At 39.9% G+C, this 20,896-nt stretch overlaps 1 protein-coding gene and 1 long non-coding RNA gene across 4 annotated transcripts in view; one reads left to right on the top strand and one right to left on the bottom strand.

Annotated features, from left to right (window-relative positions):
• The window catches only part of LOC144280388 (uncharacterized), a 27,856-nt gene extending 8,229 nt beyond the window's left edge, over nucleotides 1-19,627 (top strand). For both annotated transcript variants that reach the window (XR_013348796.1, XR_013348795.1), the window contains 3 exons: nucleotides 12,731-12,830; nucleotides 17,571-17,641; nucleotides 18,205-19,627. This is a non-coding gene — a long non-coding RNA (uncharacterized LOC144280388). The remainder of the gene's footprint in view (nucleotides 1-12,730; nucleotides 12,831-17,570; nucleotides 17,642-18,204) is intronic.
• Nucleotides 11,235-20,896, bottom strand: CTSK (cathepsin K). Of its 2 annotated transcripts, none has more exons than XM_077842382.1 (8): nucleotides 20,671-20,896; nucleotides 19,094-19,217; nucleotides 18,507-18,629; nucleotides 18,266-18,421; nucleotides 16,876-17,094; nucleotides 14,122-14,287; nucleotides 13,770-13,875; nucleotides 11,235-11,911 (listed from the first exon to the last, which is right to left on the bottom strand). In XM_077842382.1, the coding sequence occupies exons 2-8, from the start codon at nucleotides 19,214-19,216 to the stop codon at nucleotides 11,812-11,814; spliced, it is 993 nt and encodes a 330-aa protein (XP_077698508.1). In that variant the 5' UTR covers nucleotide 19,217; nucleotides 20,671-20,896; the 3' UTR covers nucleotides 11,235-11,811. The 2 variants fall into 2 exon arrangements, with proteins under 2 accessions (XP_077698508.1, XP_077698509.1); XM_077842383.1 differs by having other exon boundaries at nucleotides 14,122-14,302; nucleotides 20,671-20,885.

The following is a 20,896-nucleotide window of genomic DNA, read 5'->3' as shown; positions in this document are numbered from 1 at the left end:
CTACATGGTCTACATGTCCTGTTAAGACTCTACCCATAGCTAATTCAATAGCACAGTTAAGGCTGAGAATGGGAAACTCGTCATCAGTGGAAAGTCCATCTCCATCTTCCAGAAGCAAGACCCACCACCAACAAATGGGGTGATGCTGGTGCTGAGTATGTTGTAGCACCCACTGGGGTCTTCACCACCAAGGAGAAGGCTGGGGTTCACTTGGAGGGTGAGGCCAAGAGTGTCATCATCTCTGCCCCTCCTGCTAACGCCCCCATGTTTGTGATGGGTGTGAACCATGAGAGAATTATGACAACTCTCTCAAGATTGTCAGCAATGCCTCCTGCACTACCAACTGCTTGGTCTCAGTGGTCAAGGTCATCCATGACAATTGTAGAGGGACTCATGACAATTCATGCCATCACTGCTACCCAGAAAGCTGTGGATGCCCCCTCTGGGAAGCTGTACCCTGATGGCCGAGGGGCTGCCCAAACATCATCCCTGCTTCTACTGGTGCTGCCAAAGCTATAGGCAAGGTCATCTCTGAGCTGAATGAGAAGTACACTATCATTGCCTTCCATGTTCCCACCCATGAAATGTCAGTCATGGATTTGACCTGCCTCCTGGAGAAAAGCTACCAGGGACTCCTGGGCGACTCAACGGTTGAGAGTCTGCCTTTGGCCTACGTCGTGATCTCAGGGTCCTGGGATCAAGTCCCATATTGGGCTCCCTGCAGGGAGCCTGTTTCTCCTTCTGCCTATGTCTCTGCCTCTCTCTGAGCATCTTATGAATAAATAAATAAAATCTTAAAAGCAAGCAAGCAAGCAAACTACCAAATACAATGACATCAAGAAGGTGATGAAGGAGCCATCAGAGGGCCCCCTCGAGGGCATTGTGGGCTACTACAATGAGGACCATGTTGTCTCCTGTGACTTTAACAGTGACATCCTCTCTTCCTCCTTTGATGCTGGGGCTGGCATTGCTTTCAATGACCACTTTGTCAAGCTCATTTCCTGGCATGGCAATGAATTTGGCTATAGCAACTGAATGTTTGACCTTATGGTCCATATGGCCTCCAAGGAGTAAGAGCTCCTGGACCACCTGCCCCAGTGAGAGCGAGAGAGAGAGGCCCTCAGCAGCCAAGGGAGGTCTTGACCCAATTCATCCCTCAATACACTGAGAATCTCCTGACCTCTACACAATTTCCATCCCAGACCACCTGAGGAGCCCTACATTGTCATGTGCCGTGGTCAGTAAAGTATGCTGTACCTAACCACTAAAAAAAAAAAAAAAAAAGAAGAAGAAGAAAGAAAGAAAGAAAGAAAGAAAGAAAGAAAGAAAAAGAAAGCAAGGAAGAAAAGAAACAGGATTAGTGAATCATTGGGAAAAAAATAAAAATGTACTAAATTAAAAATATACACGAATTCTAACGCTTTCTGTACAGATTATCTGCTTGGTGCATTTTTCACTGGAAATATTTGATCCCAGTGGACATCTTCCATTATCCTGTGTGCTTCTTTGGTTCTTTCTGTCACCTGGTAATGTTTGCTCTAAGGAGGAAGGTCAATTTTACCAAGAGATAAAAAAAAATAATAATCTCTATGCCCAACGTAGGGCTCAAACCCACAACCCCTACATCAAGGGTCACTTGCTCCCTGATTAAGCCAGCCAGGTGCCCCGATTTTACCAAGAGATCAAAACAAGACAAAACTAAGGAGGGCTTGGGGTGCCAAAGAGAAGATCCTTCCTCCGAATGTATAATGGCTGTGACAGACACACTTAGTGTGTTAACAATCAATTGCAAAGTAAGTCACAATAAATTTGCTAGTAGTAAAAAAGTACCACAATTTGCAAGTGATATATTCAAGAATTAGAGCAGATTCAGGTTATCTCTGTAATAACATCACTTTGATATATGTGCATTTCAAAATGCCTTCTGGGAGAGGAAAGAGGAGAGTTTATAGATAGCTACCAGAGACTGATATTATTTTGTCATGAAAATGTCGTAAATGTGAACAGCATCTGTCTTCTCTGTAATGGTGAAGAAAAGTAGAAAATGCCTGAGCCAAAGGATGTCTGACAGTGTAAATTATTTATTTTTGTCAATTAGCTCCCATTTCCCCTTCTCATGGCTATAGAAGGGGATTTCAAGATGGGGACCATCCCCCAAAACACACACATTCCTGGACTTTAGAAGTAGCTTCACCCCTAGTTCCAGGGATAGGCATATGTCAATATTAGCCTTTGAAGCATGGCTTTGCATCTCTTTGGCAACAGTGACTGAAAAAAATTTTTTTTTGGCTGTGGTAACTAGTAGAAGGAATTGAACCTTTTATGGAAACTATACCGCCAAAGAAACCCCAAGCCTAACAGTCTGTTGCTTTTCAAGGCTCCCTGCTTGTACTACAGCTAAAGTTAAGTAGTCTCCAGAAAGGGCATTTTCCCTGTGCCCCCCTCTGTCATAGCTATGGAGAATGAGGACAGGCAAGATCATCTAGCAGGAAGAACAAGATGTTATGGTGGACAATAAGAAAGATCTTATATAAAATAGACCTGGAAGTTCCTGGTTGGCTGGCCAAGAAACTCACTCCACCACCAGGGAGAATCTTCCATATTCCTGCATAGCAAGATATATAATATACGCTGTAGAACAATGATAGCTGTGTGCTATTTTCCATCCATTCTTGCCTTTCTAGAGTTAGACTTTTCATTGTAGTTACCCTGTTTCTTCTTCTTCATCATTTTTTAGATATATTAGATAAGTTGTAGGTTGCCAGGCCTCAAGGGGCCATTTCCGAATTCATGAAGAAAACTATATACAACAGCCAAAAATCCTGGTCTTATAGCTGAGCACAATAACCAGATAAAGCCCTGGATTTTTTTCACTGGGGAGGGAGCATTGGTAAGTAATCTTTTATATAGGCATGAACATTTAAAAGAAAATATTTTATTTATTTAAGTAACCTATACTCCCAATGTGGGAATCAAACCTATGACCCTGAGATCAAGAGTTGCATGCTTTTCTGACTGAGCCAGCTAGGCATTCCTATATATGAACATTTTTTTAGCAACAACCATTTGCCCCTTATTTCTTTTCAGCAGAATTCTAATTTTGTTTAAGGAAATGCTCTTTATAGAGCCATGGCTGAAATGAAGTCAGAGAGGTAGCCTAGGATCACATCATACATGTAGCCATTTAAGAATTTTGTATTATATTCCAAATTCACTAAAATATAAGCTCTGTGAGGTCATGGATTTTTGTCACTGTTGAATTCCCAGAACAGTGCCTAGCTTGTTAAATGAAAGTGTAATGGGAAGGCTTTGCAAGGGGAATGATGTGATCTGTTGTACAGAGAATAGACTATAGTGTGGGCTATAGTAGACCAATGCTGAATGGGAGTGTGGAGTTAATGGGGCTACCGCAGAAGCACAGGGAAGAAATGATGGGGACTTAAACTGGGAGGTCATGGTAGAGGTAAAGAAATGGCCATATTCACATATTTTGAAGACGGAGTTTCAGAATTTGCTAATATAGACCATAGGAGAAGTAGGAAGACAGGACTAACAACAAAACAGTGATTGAGCAATGTTCAAAATTACATGGCTGGATAATAAAGCTTTCAATAGTTACTAGAACATCTTTTTAAAAAAATTGTGATAAAATACACATAAAATCTACCTTTTTATTATTATTATTATTATTCATGAGAGACACAGAGAGAGAGAGAGAGGCAGAGACACAGGCAGTGAGAGAAGCAGGCTCCATGCAGGGAGCCCGACATGGGACTCGATCCTGGGTCTCCAGGATCACACCCTGGGCTGAAGGCAGGCGCTAAACCACTGAGCCACCCAGGGATCCCTAAAATCTACCATTTTAATGATTTTTAAATATACAATTTAGTAGCATTAAGTACATTCACAGTGTTGTGTTACCATCATCACCGTCCATTTCTAGAACTAGAAAAGATAATTTTTTAGAGTTCTAGATTTACAGCAAAATTAAGCTGAAAATCAGTAATTCCAAAATATTCTTCTTAAAAAAGATTTTATTCATTTATTTGATAGAGAGACAGAGAGCACAAGCAGGAAGAGGGGCAGCAGAAGAGGGACAAGCAGACTCCCTGCTGAGTGAGGAGCTGACATGGGGCTTGATCCCAAGACCCCAAGATCATGACTTGAGACGATGTCAGACGCTTAACTGACTGAGCCACCCAGGGCCCCCAATAAATTCTTTGTCCCATAAATCCATGACCTCCCCTCCTTAGAACCCTTTCATCATTCCAAACAGAAATGTTGCATCCATTAAACAATAGCTACCTATTCTATCTCTTTCCTGGCCTCTCCAAATAGCTATAGCTTCTACTTTCTGTCTCTAAATTTGACTATTTTAAATGTTTCACATAAGTGGAATCATTAGTACTTTCTTTTTTACTTATCATATTTTCAGTATTCTTCCATGCCATAGTCTGTATCATTGTATCATGTACTACATACATGTTGTAGTGTGTAATATTTAATTCCTTTTTAAGGCTGATTAATATCCCATTGTACATATATACCTCATTTTCTTTTTTTTTTTTTAAGATTTTATTTATTTATTTATTCATGAGAGAGAGAGAGAGAGAGAGAGAGAGAGAGGAAACAGGCAGAGGGAGAAGCAGGCTCTGTGCAGGGAGCCTGACGTGGGACTCGATCCCAGGTCTCCAGGATCACACCCCGGGCTGAAGGCGGCGCTAAACCGCCGGGCCACTGGGGCTGCCCTATACCTCATTTTCTTTATCCATTCCTCTGTTGGAGACTTGAGTTGTTTCTGCTTTTTGGCTATTGTGAATAATGCTGTGAGGAACACTTGTGTACAAATATCTGTTTGAGTCCCTGATTTCATTTCTTTTGGTTATATATCTGGAATAGAATTGCTAGATCATATGGTAAATCTATGTTTAACTGAAGAATCATCAAACTGTTTACACAGCAGTTGCACCATTTTACATTTCCATCAGCAATGTTTCAAAGTTTCAATTCCTCCACATGCTTACCACACATTATTTTCTGTACTGTAATAGCCATCATGCATGTGAAGTGGCATCTCATGGTTTTGATTTGCACTTCCCTAATGACTAGTGATAGCATATTTTCATGTGTTTATTGATCATCTCTATATCTTCTTTGGAGAAACGTCTATTTAAGTCCTTTGCCCACTTATACATTGGGCTGTTTTGTTGTTGTTGAGCTGTAGTTGTTCTTTATATATTCTGGATATTCATATTTTATTAGATATTGATTTGCAGATATTTTCTCCCTTTCTGTGAGTTATCTTTCATCCTCTTTTTTTTTAAGATTTTATTTATTTATTCATGAGTGGCACAGAGAGAGAGAGAGAGAGAGAGAGAGAGGCAGAGACACAGGCAGAGGGAGAAGCAAGCTCCATGCAGGGAGCCCGACGTGGGACTCGATCCCGGGTCTCCAGGATCAGGCCCTGGGCTGAAGGCAGGTGCCAAACCGCTGAGCCACCCGGGCTGCCCATCTTTCATCCTCTTGAGAGTTTGATGTACTTCTTAATGTTGATGCAATCCATTTTTTTCTTTTGTTGCTTGTATTTGTGGTGTCATGTCTAAAAAGCCAAGACTTGTCCCTATATTTATTCCTAAGAGTTTAACAGTTTTAGCTCTTACATTTAGACTTTTAAACCACTTTGAATTAATTCTGTGTGTGGTGTGAGGTAGCATTCCAACTTTATTTGTTTCATGTGGTTATTCACTTGTCCCTGCACCATTTGTTGAAAAATCTATTCTTTCATCATCGAATTATCTTGGCACCCTATGGAAACTCAACTGAACATAAATTAGTTTATTTCTATATTATTAATTCTATTCCACTGATCTGTAACAGCCTCATGGCAGTAATACACTGTCTTGATTACTGTTGGTTTGTAGTAAGTTTTGAAATTGGGAAGCGTGAATCCTCCAACTTTTTTCTTTTTCAAAATTGTTTTAATTATTCTTTGTCCCTTGGATATCCATATGATGATTTTAGGGTCAGCTTGCTAATTTCCGAAAAGAAGCCAGCTGGAATTTTGATAGGGAATGTTTTGAATCTATAGATCAATTTAGGGAATACTGCTGTCTTAATGGTATTATCTTCCAATCCATGAACATGGGATGTCTTTCCATTTATTTAGGTCTTCTGAAATCTTTTCACCAGTGTTTTGTAGTTTTCAGAATATAGGTTTTGCACTTAGATTTGTTCCTAAGTATTTTATTCCTTTTGATGCCATTGTAAATGACATACTTTCTTGATTTCAATTTGTTTGTTCATTGCTACTGCATAGAAATAAAATTAAGTTCTGTATATTGATCTTGTACCTTGAAATTTTACTGAGCTCATTTATTAGTTTTAATAGTTTTTTTAGTTAATTCCTTAGACTTTTCTACTTTTACTAATTGTCAAGCCTTTAGGCTTAGGTTTCATGCAAAGTGAAGAACTAGGTTCTTGAAGTCCTTGGACAAACTTAGCTTACAAGTATTATGAAGCCTATCAATGACTCATAAAGGCTTTTCAAGAGCAGAAAAGCATGAACATTCAGCCAAAAGGATATGTACTGTAAAAGAATACAACTGCCAGGATCTCTGGAATATCTGTGCACTAAACATTTAATGGGTTGTAACTTGTAAGTTTTCATTTCCTTGTCACAACATCTATGAAGGATAGTAAGAAACAGGGTATACTGCAGTGGTTAAGAGTACTAGGACCCTAGATTCAGAAAGAGCAAGCAATCACCCAAATCTAGAGTATGAGACATTCTACTGGGGAAAAGGTCTGGCTTCTCCATGAAATCAATTATAAGAAAAAAAAAAAAAAGTGTGTTTGGGGGAGTGCTGATAGGGATGCGACTGTTAAAGAATACAGTACACTTGGGATCCCTGGGTGGCACAGCAGTTTGGTGCCTGCCTTTGGCCCAGGGCGTGATCCTGGAGACCCAGGATCGAGTCCCACATCGGGCTCCCGGTGCATGGAGCCTGCTTCTCCCTCTGCCTGTGTCTCTGCCTCTCTCTCTCTCTCTCTCTCTGTGACTATCATAAATTAAAAAAAAAAAAAAAAGAAGAAGAATACAGTACACTTAATCACAATCAAGTGCAATGTGTAAAACTGTCTAGATACTGATTTGAATAAACTAACAGTAAAAAGACACCCTTTAAACAACTGGAAAAATTTAAACATGGACTGAAGAACAGATGACAGTAAGAAATAATTGTTAATTTTGTTGGACATGCTAATGACATGATGATTATATTTTAAAAAATCCTCAGAGATATATAATGACTATGAGTAAAATACCTGGAGTTTGCTTTTAAAAAATGGAAGAGTAAAAATAAATAAATAAATAAATAAATAAATAAATAAATAAATAAATAAATAAATAAAAGAGTAACGGATGACAGAAGATTGGAAAATATTGATAATTGTTCAGGATGGATAATTGGTACTTGAGGCTTCGCTCTGCTACTCTTTCTTTTTGTAGATGTTTAAAATGTTCCATAACAAAGTTTGTTTTTTTTTTCCAAAAAAGATTTTAGTGACAGAGAGAGAGAGAGAGTGAGCATGAGAAGGGGGAGAGGCAGAGGGAGAAGCAGACACCTGGTGGAGCAGGGAGTCCAATGGGGGGCTTGATCCCAGGACTCTGGTATTCATGACCTGAGCCAAAGACAGACACTTAACCGACTGAGCCACCCAGGCACCCCTCCATAATATAGAGTTAAAAATAATAATAAAATGTCTAAGAGAAGACAGAAAAACAAAAGATCTGGGTTTGAGTCCTGGCTAGCCATTTACTAGCTAGCTTTCTTGCACAAGCTATTTGACATCTGTAAAATGCTAATAAAAAGGGTACTATGTGTGGGACGCCTGGGTGGCTCAGCAGTTTGGCGCCTGCTTTCAGCCCAGGGTGTGAGACTGGGGTTCCAGGATTGAGTCCTGCATCGGGCTTCCTGCATGGAGCCTGCTTCACCCTCTGCCTGTGGCTCTGCCTCTCTCTGTGTGTCTCTCATGAACAAATAAATAAAATCTTAAAAAACGGGGGGGGAGGGGCACTATGTGTAAAGCATTTAACATGCATGAGCTGCCTAGTAAAGTTTAATAAATGTTAGTTAATATTGTTATTGTGAAATAAAAAATATGACAGATTTGTCTTTTTTTTTTAAGATTTTATTTATTCATGAGAGACACAAAGAGAGGCAGAGACATAAGCAGAGGGAAAAGCAGGATCCATGCAGGGAGCCTGATATGGGACTCAAATCCAGGACCCCAGGATCATGACCTGAGCCAAAAGCAGATGCTCAACTACTGAGCCACCCAGTGCCCCACGACAGATTTAATTGTATGATCACTTTCAAACTTTTTTGTGTTAAAATATCATTAATTGCAGTCTTTTTTTAAACTGAGAATACTGGGAATATAAATTTTGATTTATTGTGGTTTAGTTAATCTTGGAATTTCACACATCTATAAAAATAATAACACTTCTAGGTCAGGATCTATCAACTCTAGCATCATTTTAGAAGTTTTTTCTAACGCAAACATACAAGTAAGAAATTAGAGGTAAAAATCAGAAAGAGATAAAATTTACCTTTGAGGAGATATACTTGTAGACTCAAAAAAATCCAACAAGAGAATCAACTGAAAAACGTGTAAACAAAAAGAATTTAGGGTTCCTGAGTACAAAAACTAACATAACAGAAATCAAGAGTTTTCAGGTATATATCTAATTAGAAATTATGTTGGAAAAGACTCCATTTAAACTGCAAAAATTTTTTTAAAAAACCTGCAAAAATAATAATAGTAAAAGGTAAACACCTCAGGTTGCAAAAAAGATTAGCAAGAAATCAGCAATATCTTTAAGGGCACAAAAGAGTACTTGAAAAAATATAAAGGTATCTCTTATTCTTAGATAGGAAGATTCACCAGTATAAAGAGTTCGGTTTTCCCTAATTCAGATATAAATTTAATGTGATCTAAATAAAAATACTAGCAGGATTTTTGACAAATTGACAAGCTGATTCTAAAGAGCACATGGAAAAAGTAAAAAGCAAGAATATTCAGGAATAATTCTAGATAAGGCAGGTGATAAGGGGAAGACGAACTCATCAGATGTGAAAATATAGTATAAATGTATGATACTGGTCAAGTGTAGATATACATATTAATGTACCAGACTAGAAAATCTAGATATTAATTCAAATACATACAGGAACAGAGTAAATTTGTTGTCCATATATCTATACAAAAGGAAATTTTAAAGGATGTTCTTTAGGCAGAAGGAAAAAAATACCAGATCAAATTAATAGAACTGTGTAGGGTAGCCCCGGTGGCGCAGCGGTTTAGCGCCGCCTGTAACCCAGGGCGTGATCCTGGAGACCCTGGATCGAGTCCCATCCCTCTGCCTGTGTCTCTGCCTCTCTCTCTCTCTGCATCTCTATGAATAAATAAATAAATAATCTATATTAAAAAAAAAATAGAACTGTGTAGATTTGCCCAGTGGGGAATCAGACAGCTCTCAGGGTCATCTTTGGCACTTTCAGAGCTCAACAAAAACTATTTGCAGATTGCTGAAATTTCTCTCATGCCTACACATTTGAACATGCTATTCTTTGAGTCTGGAACGACTTTCCCCACCTTCCCATCTGCCAAACTCAAAAAAGTTCAGGAGTTATTCTCCTGTGCAAGTATTCTTTCTTTGGGAAGAAGCAGAGTATGTACAGTTCTCCTAAATGTTCATTTTTCTCCAGTTTCTTACATCTCCATTTTGTTCTCCATCTGTTATTTGTTCTTTACAACACTGCCTGCCAGAGGAATGTTGCTAAAATAAGCTCTGACCATGTCTGTCTCCTCAAAAAATATTTGATGCCTACTAAATGCCTATGAATCAATAAAATAAATTACAAACTTGAGACATCGAAGACATTCAGGGCCTTCCAGGATTTAACTCTAATCCACTTTGCTCACCTCAGTATAGATGCCTTTGCACCCTACTCTTGGGTTACACCAGCCCTCACCATTCCCTCAGCATTCTAGGCATCTCTGTTCACCCAAATTATTCTGCCTGATATGCCCTCCCTCCCTCTACCATATCCCCACACCCATCTTTTCTGCCCATTCAGATCTTTCCAAGCTCTGTTTTCAATGAAGCCTCACCTAAAACCCCATTAAGAATTAATGATTTAGGGCAGCCCCAGTAGCGCAGTGGTTTAGCGCCGCCTGCAGCCCAGGGTGTGATCCTGGAGACCCAGGATCGAGTCCCATGTCAGGCTTCCTGCAAGGAGCCTGCTTCTCCCTCTGCCTGTCTCTGCCTCTCTCTTGCTCTCTCTGAATAAATAAATAAATAAACCTTTAAAAAAGAAAAAAGAATTAATGATTTATTCCTGAGTTTGCATAATTAGTCTTTATTTCATTATAGGTGGTATATTAGTTGTTTATATGTCTTCACTAGTCTGTAACATTCTGGAAGTCAGAGCTATATTTTATTAATCTGTTTTACCCTCCTACCCTTAAATACACTGCTTATCACAGGATATTTTTTGTGTAGAATGAAATAAAATAGTACCTGATGCCTGATAAATATTGAATAAATGTGAACTCTTTCTAGTGGTGATAATAGGTTCTCAATAAACATTTTGTGAAAAATGGCAAAACTGGTTGCGCTTATTATTAGCCAGCCACGTTCTTTTAAAGTTAATACTGCTTGGAAGCCATTATAAAGAGTTTTAGTTTCCTTTCCTGATGACAGCAAATGTTTAGGTTGTAGAACCTCAGAAAGGGCCTTAAGATAATTTTCAAGACCCAGGTTTATGTGTCACTTAATCTGGCTCCCCTACAGATAGAATTAAATATTGAAGTCTCCTTATATCCATAGAATCCCTGAAATTTAGAAAACTCTTAGTACATGGTAAGCACTTTATAAATGTTGGTTGAAGAAATGAACAAATAAATGAATTAGGATAAACTGTTTATGTGAGTCTCTCCAAGCACTTAGGAAAACATCATATATAAGAAATGTATTTTTTTTTGTTTTTTGTTTTGCTTTAAAGTTTTATTTATTTAAGCAATCTCTACACCCAACGTGAGGCTCGAACTCACAACCCTAATCAAGAGTTGCAAACTCCTCCAACTAAGCCAGGCAGGCACCCCAAATATATGTTTTTTTTTTTTTCATCTTTCTGTCTCTAGCACCTAGCACAGTATCTGACACAAAATGAATGTTTACTAAATAGGTATTTATTAAATTAGAGACAAGAGATACTTAGTTTACTGTAAAAATGCAAAGAAGAAAACACATTTCTTGTATCACATGAACTTGTACCAAAGATTTATGAATAGATTTATTAATTGGGGTGGAAAAAATAGAAATTTCTATTTTCAGGATATAGAAGTGAACTTGGAGAGGTCAGGTCACCTTAGTCCTGTAGGTGGTTAAAGCTAACTAGTCACTGAGAATGAGAATCTGTCTGAAGATCTCTAGCCTCTGACTCTCCGCATAGCATCAGCCTCAGGACAACAGTCTGGTCAGGCTGTGGGCATATCTCTTAGCCTAAGAATGCATCCTGTTAGGGAAATTCCTACTGTGGGCACAGTGAAAAATAAAGGCCTTGGGTGGAGAGAAGGCAAATAGTAGGGGTGTTACTTGAAGCACAAACAGGGAAACTGAGTGGACAATCTCTATATTGCTACAACTGCTTCAGAAAAGGCACACTGACTCTCTCCCAAAGTACATCAGTATGCTGCTCCATCATGGAAGGAATGGAAAAGCAGGATGAGGTTGGCTGGCTGAAGTCACATCTTGGGGAAGCTGGCCAGGTTGGCAATGCCGCAAGCGTTGTTCTTATTCCGAGCCATGAGGATATAGCCTTTGTTTCCCCAGTTTTCTCCCCAGCTGTAGGACCAATGAAGGAAAATACTTAGTACCCTAAGTTTATTTATTCATTAAAACACTTACTGACTATTGTGCTAGGTACTGATGGTATAAAAAATGAATAAAACAGTTTTTACCTTTAAAGCATTTAAAGTAAAGGAAAGGAGAGAAGGCATAATGCTAGAGGCCTCAAGGACAGGGGAGACTGCGGTGATCAAGGAATCAAAAAAGGCTTAATGCAAGAGGCAGCATTTGAAGTGAGCCCAAAGACTAGATAGACCCATGCAAATGGGATGCCAGCAGAGGAGTATGAAATACTAAAGGCAGGAAAGCATGAGACATGTGTGAAGATTAGGTGACTGAAAAATAGCGTGTTTAACAGGGTACAGTAGGACATATGCCTGGAAAGGTATATTGAGATCAGGTTGAATTATCTTTACTGCCAGCCTAAAGAGTTCAATTCTGTGGTCCATTCTAGTGGAAGAGAGACTGAAAGTTTCAGATTGGGAATGTAATATGGTCCAACTTGTGTTTAAGGAAGAATAATCTTGAAATCATGAATCTAGAGCATAAGAAAGAAGTAAGAGAGGCTGAAACTGGTGATCTTGGTCTTACTGGGTAAACCCAAAAGGAGAGATGAAGCTACGAGAATGAATGAGACTGCTGAGGAAAGAAGTGGAGAGAATGGAAGACAATGGGGTGTGGGAGAGGAGATTGGTCTATGTATCTTCCTAAATAGTTTCCATGAGTTTTCTGTCCTTTTCCCTCAAACAGCAAATTCTCCAGTTACCCAATACATTTTGCTTAACACCATTACCCCACTCCTATTCCCTTCTCTAGGGGTGTCCAGTGATCCTGACCCTGCTTAAGTGTGTCCCTTATTCCTCCCAGCTCTCCTAGATCATGTTCCACCTCTGGCACCTGACCAGGGAAGGACAGAGTAAGTACTTGGGGCTGGGAGTCGACAAAGGGAGAACATAGGACAGAAACTGTGGGAGGAGTACCTTTTTAGAAAGGTGTTTGGGTTCAGCCTTAGTTGGGACTGTGATCTACACATTCTATCCTGCCAGTCCTCTAGACAGCAGCACAACTTGCTTATAGCACTGTTCTGGCCTGTGAACTCCTCAGAGTCTAAGACTCCTGTCCACTGAAGGCACCAAGGACAGAGAGTTTAGTTAGTGCTGTTGCCAGGCTGGTATTGGCCGATGAGGAAAGGAAAAGTATAATTCTCATTAAGTTTACCCTCCAAAGTCACAAAAGGGGAGCCAAAGAACACTGTAGGTTTTATTTACTCCCAGTAATAGGGAAGGAAACACTAATTGTTGTTGTTGTCTTATCTACTTCCCAAAAAGTGTTTCTCTTCACAGACATCAAAATCTTTGGCCAATTTTTATATATGTTATCCTAAGTATATCTGGACGGGCAAAAAGTTGCACAACTGGATATAAATCTTTACATTGGTTCCCTACTGCTTACAAACAGACTGATGATGGAAACCTTCCTAAGATATTGATCACATTATAGAAAAAAGAAATAAAAAACTATGTAATTCCAAACTTCCTGCTGGTTTCTTGGTGCTATTGTATGTTCTGGTTAGTTAGGTCTTTCTTAAGGGGCTGTGAGATAACCAAAGGCAAACATTCTGTTCTTTGCTATACAACTAAGTACCTTGCATGTGGGGCAGCTGCCCAACACATACTCTGAGTACTACTGTCTGGCCATGATATGTTAGAACTAATAGCCTCTGATTGGGAAGGGAGAACTAAAAAGTTTGAGACGACTTTCTCTTGAAGAGAGAGAAAGAAATATTGGGAAGTTGGAGTTGAAGTTGAGTGCTAATAGGGGGATTGAGTGCCAAACTTAGTATCCCCATCATTACCTGTTTTTAATTATCCAGTGCTTGTTTCCTTTCTGGATGCCATATCCCACTGCCAAAACTGCATGGTTCAGATTATCGCTATTACAGTTTTCATCGTAGTACACACCTAGGAAACAAACTCTCAAGGTGAAGCTTTCTGCAGTCCACGTGCCACCCTATAGAAACCTGCCCTGTCAGGAGGATCGGTGACAGAGATGCACTGCACTGTGGCAGCTGTTGTTCCCTTTCCCTTGGGCAGACTCAGTCTGAATGTGGAAACCCAAGTACGGCAAATGCTCAGTAGCCTTTGAGAAGCTGCAAAGCTCACATCATAAGAAATAGTTGATTGTGTTCTTTAGGAACAGCTCCTTACCTTTGCTGTAAAACTGGAAAGAGGTCAGGCTTGCATCAATGGCCACAGAGATGGGTCCCACTCGGGCCACTGCCCTCTTCAGGGCTTTCTCATTCCCCTCAGGGATCTCTCTGTACCCTCTGCACTTAGCTGCCTTGCCTGTTGGGTTGTACATACAGCTTTCATCCTGGAAAAAAGGAGGCTAAAACAGGATGAGGACAAAACAGCAGGCCAGGAACTAGTGAGTGAGAAACTCCACCAATACTTTGAGAGATGTTGGTGAACAGACAGACCTAGAGTCTTTAGAGAGGGTCTGTTCTCTCCTTACCATTTTAGACAATTATATATATATATTTTAAAGATTGCATTTATTTACTCACGAGAGACACAGAGAGAGAGAGAGAGTCAGAAGAAGCAGGCTCCATGCAGGGAACCTGATGCGGAACTCGATCCCGGGTCTCCAGGATCAGGCCCTGGGCTGAAGGCGGCACTAAACCGCTGAGCCACCCAGGCTGCCCCCATTTTAGACAATTATAAAAAAAGAAAATGAAAATTGGATACCTTGCACATATGCAAAAATAAGCTCTGGGTGGTTTTAAAACATAAATGTGAAAGGAAACATTGTAAAACTTGAGACAGAGAACATTTTTTATTCCCTTGGGGTAGAGAGAGATTTCTGGAACAAGGTGTTGTTTAAAAGCACAGATTATCTTCTGGTCATGTAGTAGGTGTAGGCCGTAGAGGGCTGGGTAGGGAGGAGGCTTGAGGTCTGGCTAGAGGGAAGACCTGGGCCCTATAGCCATATGACAGGGGATATGAGTTTTGGTTTGTGCTCTTGAAAGCACATAACATGACATTAAAACATATTAATAAAGAACTTAGCAATTTAGCATGTGAATTTCCAACATTATGGAGGTCTAGTTAACAATAATAGAATTCATTGGCAAGCCACAGTTATGAAGTCTAATGGCAAACCACATCAAGGTGGTGTAGTATTCTTTTTGGCAATTCATTTTCCTACAGACTACCCCTTCAAAACCCTAAAGTTGAATCTATCAGAACATATTACCTAACTATTAACAGTAATGGCAGCATTTGACTGGATTTTTTTTAAAGGCACAAATTACAAAGGAAAGCAATAATTTTACTAGTCTGAAATTATGAACTTTCCTGAGTTGAAAGATATAAAAAGAATAAAAAGACATATGTTCACCTAATACATACAGTATTAGTATCCAGATATCTTTTTAAAATTCCTAAAATAGGGGATCCCTGGGTGGCTCAGTGGTTTGGCGCCTGCCCTTGGCCCAGGGCGCAATCCTGGAGTCCCGGGATCAAGTCCCACGTCGGGCTCCCGGCGTGGAGCCTGCTTCTCCCTCCTCCTGTGTCTCTGCCTCTTTCTCTCTCTCTTTGTGTCTATCATAAATAAAAATAAATAAATAAATCTTAAAAAAAATTCCTAAAAATAGTGAGAAGGAGAAAAACAACCTAATTAAAAATGTGCAAAAGATATAAACAGTCAATTCAGTCAATTCACTGAAGAAGAAATGCAGATGGCTAGATAAACATACCGATGAAGATGGGAATTCTTAAATACTTCAGGTGGGAATATAACTATCTCCAAACACTTTGGTAAACAATTTGTCATTATTTAAAAGTTGAAGATGCATGTACCATAAGGCTCTTCTGTTCCAAGGTATTATAGTCTACTAAAGAAAATTTTGCACATTTGCATAGAAGACATGCTGGAAATGTTTATGACAGATGAACAGATACAGTAGATAAATCTTGGCACTGCTACATGATGAGTGGTATGAATTTGAGCATGCTATTTTATCTCCTTCAGTGTCAATTTCCTCACCTATAAGATAAAGATAAGCTTACCTTATCTTCTGTTATGAAGATTAAATGAGAAAATGAACTAAATACATGGCTTAGCACATAATAGCCATCATTCTTTTTTTTTTTTTTTTTAAGATTTTATCTATTTGAGAGAGAGAATGAGTGAGAGAAAGAGGATGAGCAGGAGTAGGAGCAGAGGGACAAGCAGACCTCCCACTGAGCATGGAGCCTGACACAGGGCTCAATCCCAGGACCCCAAGATCATGACGTGAGCCAAAGTCAGATGGCTAACTGACTGGGCCACCCAGGTGCCCTGTAGCCATGATTCTTATTACTCAAACTTGCTATCCCTGCTTCAAAGGTTCCTGTTGCAAAGGCCCAATGCCATATTACCAAGCCCATGTATATAAAGGATCTTCTTCTTTTAGTTAAGAAAGTTCTCCTTCCTATTACTAAAGGAGGAAGTAGATTAATCTCTAAAGTTAAAACAAGTATGAAGCAACTTATTTTTTCTCTCATTTTGTGTATGTCTGCATGTTAGCTTACACAATTTGCATAAACATTCCCCAGACTCATGCTGAAATCATGCAAAATAAAGGCACATGATTCAGTAAATTAAAGTGGCTGGTTTGGGATCTGCAATGAGAGCGGAGGAGCTGAGTGGGAGGTTGCAGAGGCCTACTAAGATGTCTGTGGGGTCACCTGTACTCTGTTTTCTCCAGGGAAAGAGACAGATAGGGTTATGGTGGCCTAAGCCCCCCAAATCTCCCGGGCTGTGGGAATCTTCTTGGCCTCCTATGGTAAATTATCCTATCAAGAAGGCAGGATAAGGGGAATAGAAAACAACATTTTTGGAATGTTTCCAGTACAAAATATCATGTTGGGGGAAGAGGAGCCATTTCTGAGCTGTATAACTGCACAGGGCAGTCTCACCTGTCCCACATATGGGTAGGCATCTTCAGAGTCAATGCCCCGGTTCTTCTGCACATACTGGAAGGCATTGGTCATGTAGCCTCCTCCACAGCCATCATTCTCAGAGACACAGTCCACCAGGTTCTGGGGACTCAGATTTAAGAGTTTGCCAGTTTTCTTCTTGAGTTGGCCCTCCAGGGCACCCACAGAGCTAAAAGCCCAACAGGAACCACACTGACCCTAATAGGCATAACAGAACAACTGTTAATCACTGCTGTTCACACTTTTTGTTCCTTTCCTCTAAACTGCCCGATGAAACACCCTTGTCCCCTTTTCTGTGAAATCTTCCTATTTCCCTTCATTTGCTAGGTTATATTGTTCTATTGTTATTGTTTGCATGGATAACTGTGCCATTATTATTACCATTATTATTATTATTAGTTATTATTACCATTATTACCATTAGCTGCTGTGAAGCAGAGTACTCACATTGCAACCTACAAGATATGTGACCTTGGGTAAGTTATTAAACCTCTCTGTGCCTTATCTGTAAATGTGGATAATAATGTACTCAATTATGGATTATGAAGATTTAAAAAGTTAATTCATGTAAAGGATTTATAACTTTCTGACACATAACAATTTCTCAAAAAGTGCTATTACTGTTTGTTCAGCTAGATTATACATTTTTCTTTCTTTTCTGTTCCATTTTTTAGGACTGAGGTTTCTTGAGGACACAGATTATGTCTTAGTCATCCTGAATCTCCATTGCCTAGCACTATACTTGGTAGGTTTTTATTTTTATTTATTTTTATTTTTTTTAATTTTTATTTATTTATGATAGTCAGAGAGAGAGAGAGAGAGGGGGGCAGAGACACAGGCAGAGGGAGAAGCAGGCTCCATGCACCGGGAGCCTGATGTGGGATTCGATCCCGGGTCTCCAGGATCGCGCCCTGGGCCAAAGGCAGGTGCCAAACTGCTGCGCCACCCAGGGATCCCACTTGGTAGGTTTTTAAAAAGATGTGTTTGTTGAATGAATATTAAATCAGTTATTGTTCTGGTTGATATAATCAGCTTTGTTACGGTGGAGGTAAAAGTGGCATTCTCCTGCTGGTACGAATGTTAAGATTGTAAAAAAATTTTGGAAATGGTTCTCTGTGTGGTTCCAATTTTAGGATTTATTTTGCATAAATATTTGCACATGTACATGAAAACATACAAACAAGGGAGCTTACAACAATACTTGAAAAAAGAAAAAAACAAACAATATAAATGTACAAAAATAACAGAATAAGCTATATTCTCTTAGCATTGGGAGAGAGCCTTTAATTTCTTGCCCTATCTTTCTAGTTCCCTCCTACCTTAAGAACAAAGAAGTGGAAAGAGGTCATGCCAAGAGAAAGGAAAATACCTGGTTCTTGACAGGAGTAACATATCCTTTCTTTCGATAATCAACGGAGTCTGGGGCTCTGCTTTCCCAGTCTGGGATATAGAGAGTATCATTACTGCGGGAGTGAGAGGGGGGTACTTTGAGTCCAGTCATCTTCTGAACCACCTCTTCACTGGTCTGGGACAAAAAACAAAAAGGCAAGGCATAAGCAGAGAACTAAGGCAAACAGGGCAAGTAGGCCAGGAGCTGAGGTTCAACTCACCATGTCACCCAAGTGGTTCATGGCCAGTTCATATGTATGGACACCAAGAGAGGCTTCAAGATTATGGATAGAAATATGCTTCAAGTTTTTTTCCCAAATTAAACGCCGAGAGAGTTCATCCACCTAAACAGAGAATAGTCAGTACTGGTGGACTGTGTCCTGTGTACAAAGTTACATAAGTAACACTGTGGAGGTTTTTAGAAAAAAAGATGAAACAATCATGCAGGGTTTATAGTCTAGTTGGAGAACTGGCCACAGTATTATTGAGAGCATACAGAAAGAAATACACAAATACAAAAATAGAATGCCAAGCTCTGGAGAGACGTATAGAAAATTGCTCATGGATGAATAACGTTAATCTGAGAAGTCTTCCCCAAAGAGAAGTATGACAGTTATAAAGAAAAGGCTTGAACTTGAGGGAGGGTGAGTCAAAGAGTAGGAATGAAACTGCATGTTGAGTTAGAGAACCGGGGCAGGTTTGCTTGGCTGGACTGATTAAGGTATCGGGATTGAAGAAGGGAGTCTGGAAGCTAAAGGCTGGAGGTCTCAAGTTCCCCGACCATGCTCCCCACCCAGTCCCCAGGCACCTTGCTATTATACTGCTTCCTGTAGGTCTTCTTCCAAAGGTCCCATTGGGTGTCCAGTATCTCCTCAGGATATAGAGCAAAGCTTGCCATAGGCAGCAGCAGTAGAACCTCAAGCCCCCACATCCTGGGGAAGGAGATAATTAGGGGAGAGTCTTCTGTTTGCCAAAGGGTTCATAGACTGGCTTGGGATGAGGAAATAGCTGAAGTCTTATTCCCAAACAGGTGGTTCTTAACTTTTGGGAGTCATAGACTCCTTTGAGAAGCTAGTAAAATTTTGTAATCCATTACAGTTCCACTCACCTGAAAAATGCATGCACACACAATAGTTCTGGGGATTTCATGAACCCAAAGCACCCCTTCCTTGGGACCACAAGGCAAATTAAAACAAGGATTTATAAGGAAGGAATACAAAGAATTGAGCATGATTTGCATATAAAACAATGATAGGAAGGATCTGGGTTTGGATTGGGTGCTAATACATCTGGTTCTACGTATTTTGACCTAGGGAGATTCAACACACACAAATACACCCCACACTTGCACAGAAAACCAGAAATGGGGTAGAAAATGGACAATCAGAATGGAATCAGCACCTGTCTCCTGTGCAGACTTGGAAGTTGGAGGGGGGTAGGAGAATACAGGAGAGATCTCCAGCTAAGTTTTGTTCCCTGACCATTTCTTTAAGGTATTATTTACCCCCTTGCCCCAAATTCTGATACTTTCCCAGATCTCGCCAGAAGAGGATGGAGAAAAGTTGACAGTATTTCTTACTTTCTAATGTTTATGGTCTCCTTAGTATTATGCATCTCTTCCTCCCTTCTCTTCCTGCTCCCTCAGGCAGGAAACTGCCCCTAATCTCAACCAGATGATGTTGGCAGCAAAGTTTTTCTTTCTTTTCCTGACAACAAAAAACCTCTGTGACTGCCTCACAGGATGAAAAGCTTCAGAACCAAAGCTTGTTAGAAGAATGCAAGACAAAAACAGCAGTCTTCTATGATCATTAAATTCACGGCTTTTCAGTTTACTCTAGCTTCACTCATTTAAGGTGGCTTGCTTAATTCCATGTTCTCCATTTTAAGAACAATTTATAGTCTGAAGCAAGTCATACAGCTTGCATCATTTTTAAATTTACAGTCCTATTCTTGTGTAATCTTTGCAGACTGGCAAAACATTCAATAAGACATTTCATATCTGGAATGTTAAGGGCTTTGAGACAGAATAGAAAAGCACCTCTGGGCACCAGTCCTTCTCCCTGCTAGTAAATTAACCCTTTTGGTACCTTTGGCCAAAACAGAAAACCCTACCGGGGGAGGCCACTCTTTAAGGGAACCAAGGGATTCCCTGTATCTCTACTATATCTCTAGCTCTCACTAACAACTATGTATACAAACATATAAATCGTAGAAGGAATCCTAAAGATTTCCAGGCAAATTTTATTTGGCCAGGAAATGACCTGTTTTTACCCACACAACCTACAAATCTTAACTAGATGCCCAAGTCACGACATCCCTTATATCCCTAAAATGGAGAAAGGAAGAAATGAGAAGCTAAAAGATCTAGCAAGTAGAAAATGTTACCTGCTGACAGGATCTGTGCTCTGGGTTCCGTTTGCTGGGGAGTGTGGATAATGTGGGCGGATGACTAGGGGTACTGGATTTATTCCATCAGGATTGCGGAAGTCAGTTTCAGCTGTGGGCTGGAAATTTTGAATAGGAAAGGGAGGCGGGGAAAGAAATGCTGAGAGAAGCGGGGTTGGAGAGGGAAAGAAGCAGTGGATTTGCAATGCTTCTGTGTGTGTGTGTG

The sequence above is a fragment of the Canis aureus genome, chromosome 12 (genome assembly GCF_053574225.1).
Source record: "Canis aureus isolate CA01 chromosome 12, VMU_Caureus_v.1.0, whole genome shotgun sequence".
NCBI classification, from domain to species: domain Eukaryota; kingdom Metazoa; phylum Chordata; class Mammalia; order Carnivora; family Canidae; genus Canis; species Canis aureus.
This window is presented reverse-complemented; position numbering and strand designations above follow the sequence as displayed.

Coding starts and splice junctions, on each gene's coding strand:
- CTSK (XM_077842383.1), bottom strand. CDS start 19,216: ATGTGGGGGCTTGAGGTTCTACTGCTGCTGCCTATGGCAAGCTTTGCT. Junction 13,876..14,121: donor TTTCCAGTTTTACAGCAAAG/GTAAGGAGCTGT, acceptor TTTGTTTCCTAG/GTGTGTACTACGATGAAAAC. Junction 11,912..13,769: donor CACTGGATAATTAAAAACAG/GTAATGATGGGG, acceptor TTGGTCCTACAG/CTGGGGAGAAAACTGGGGAA.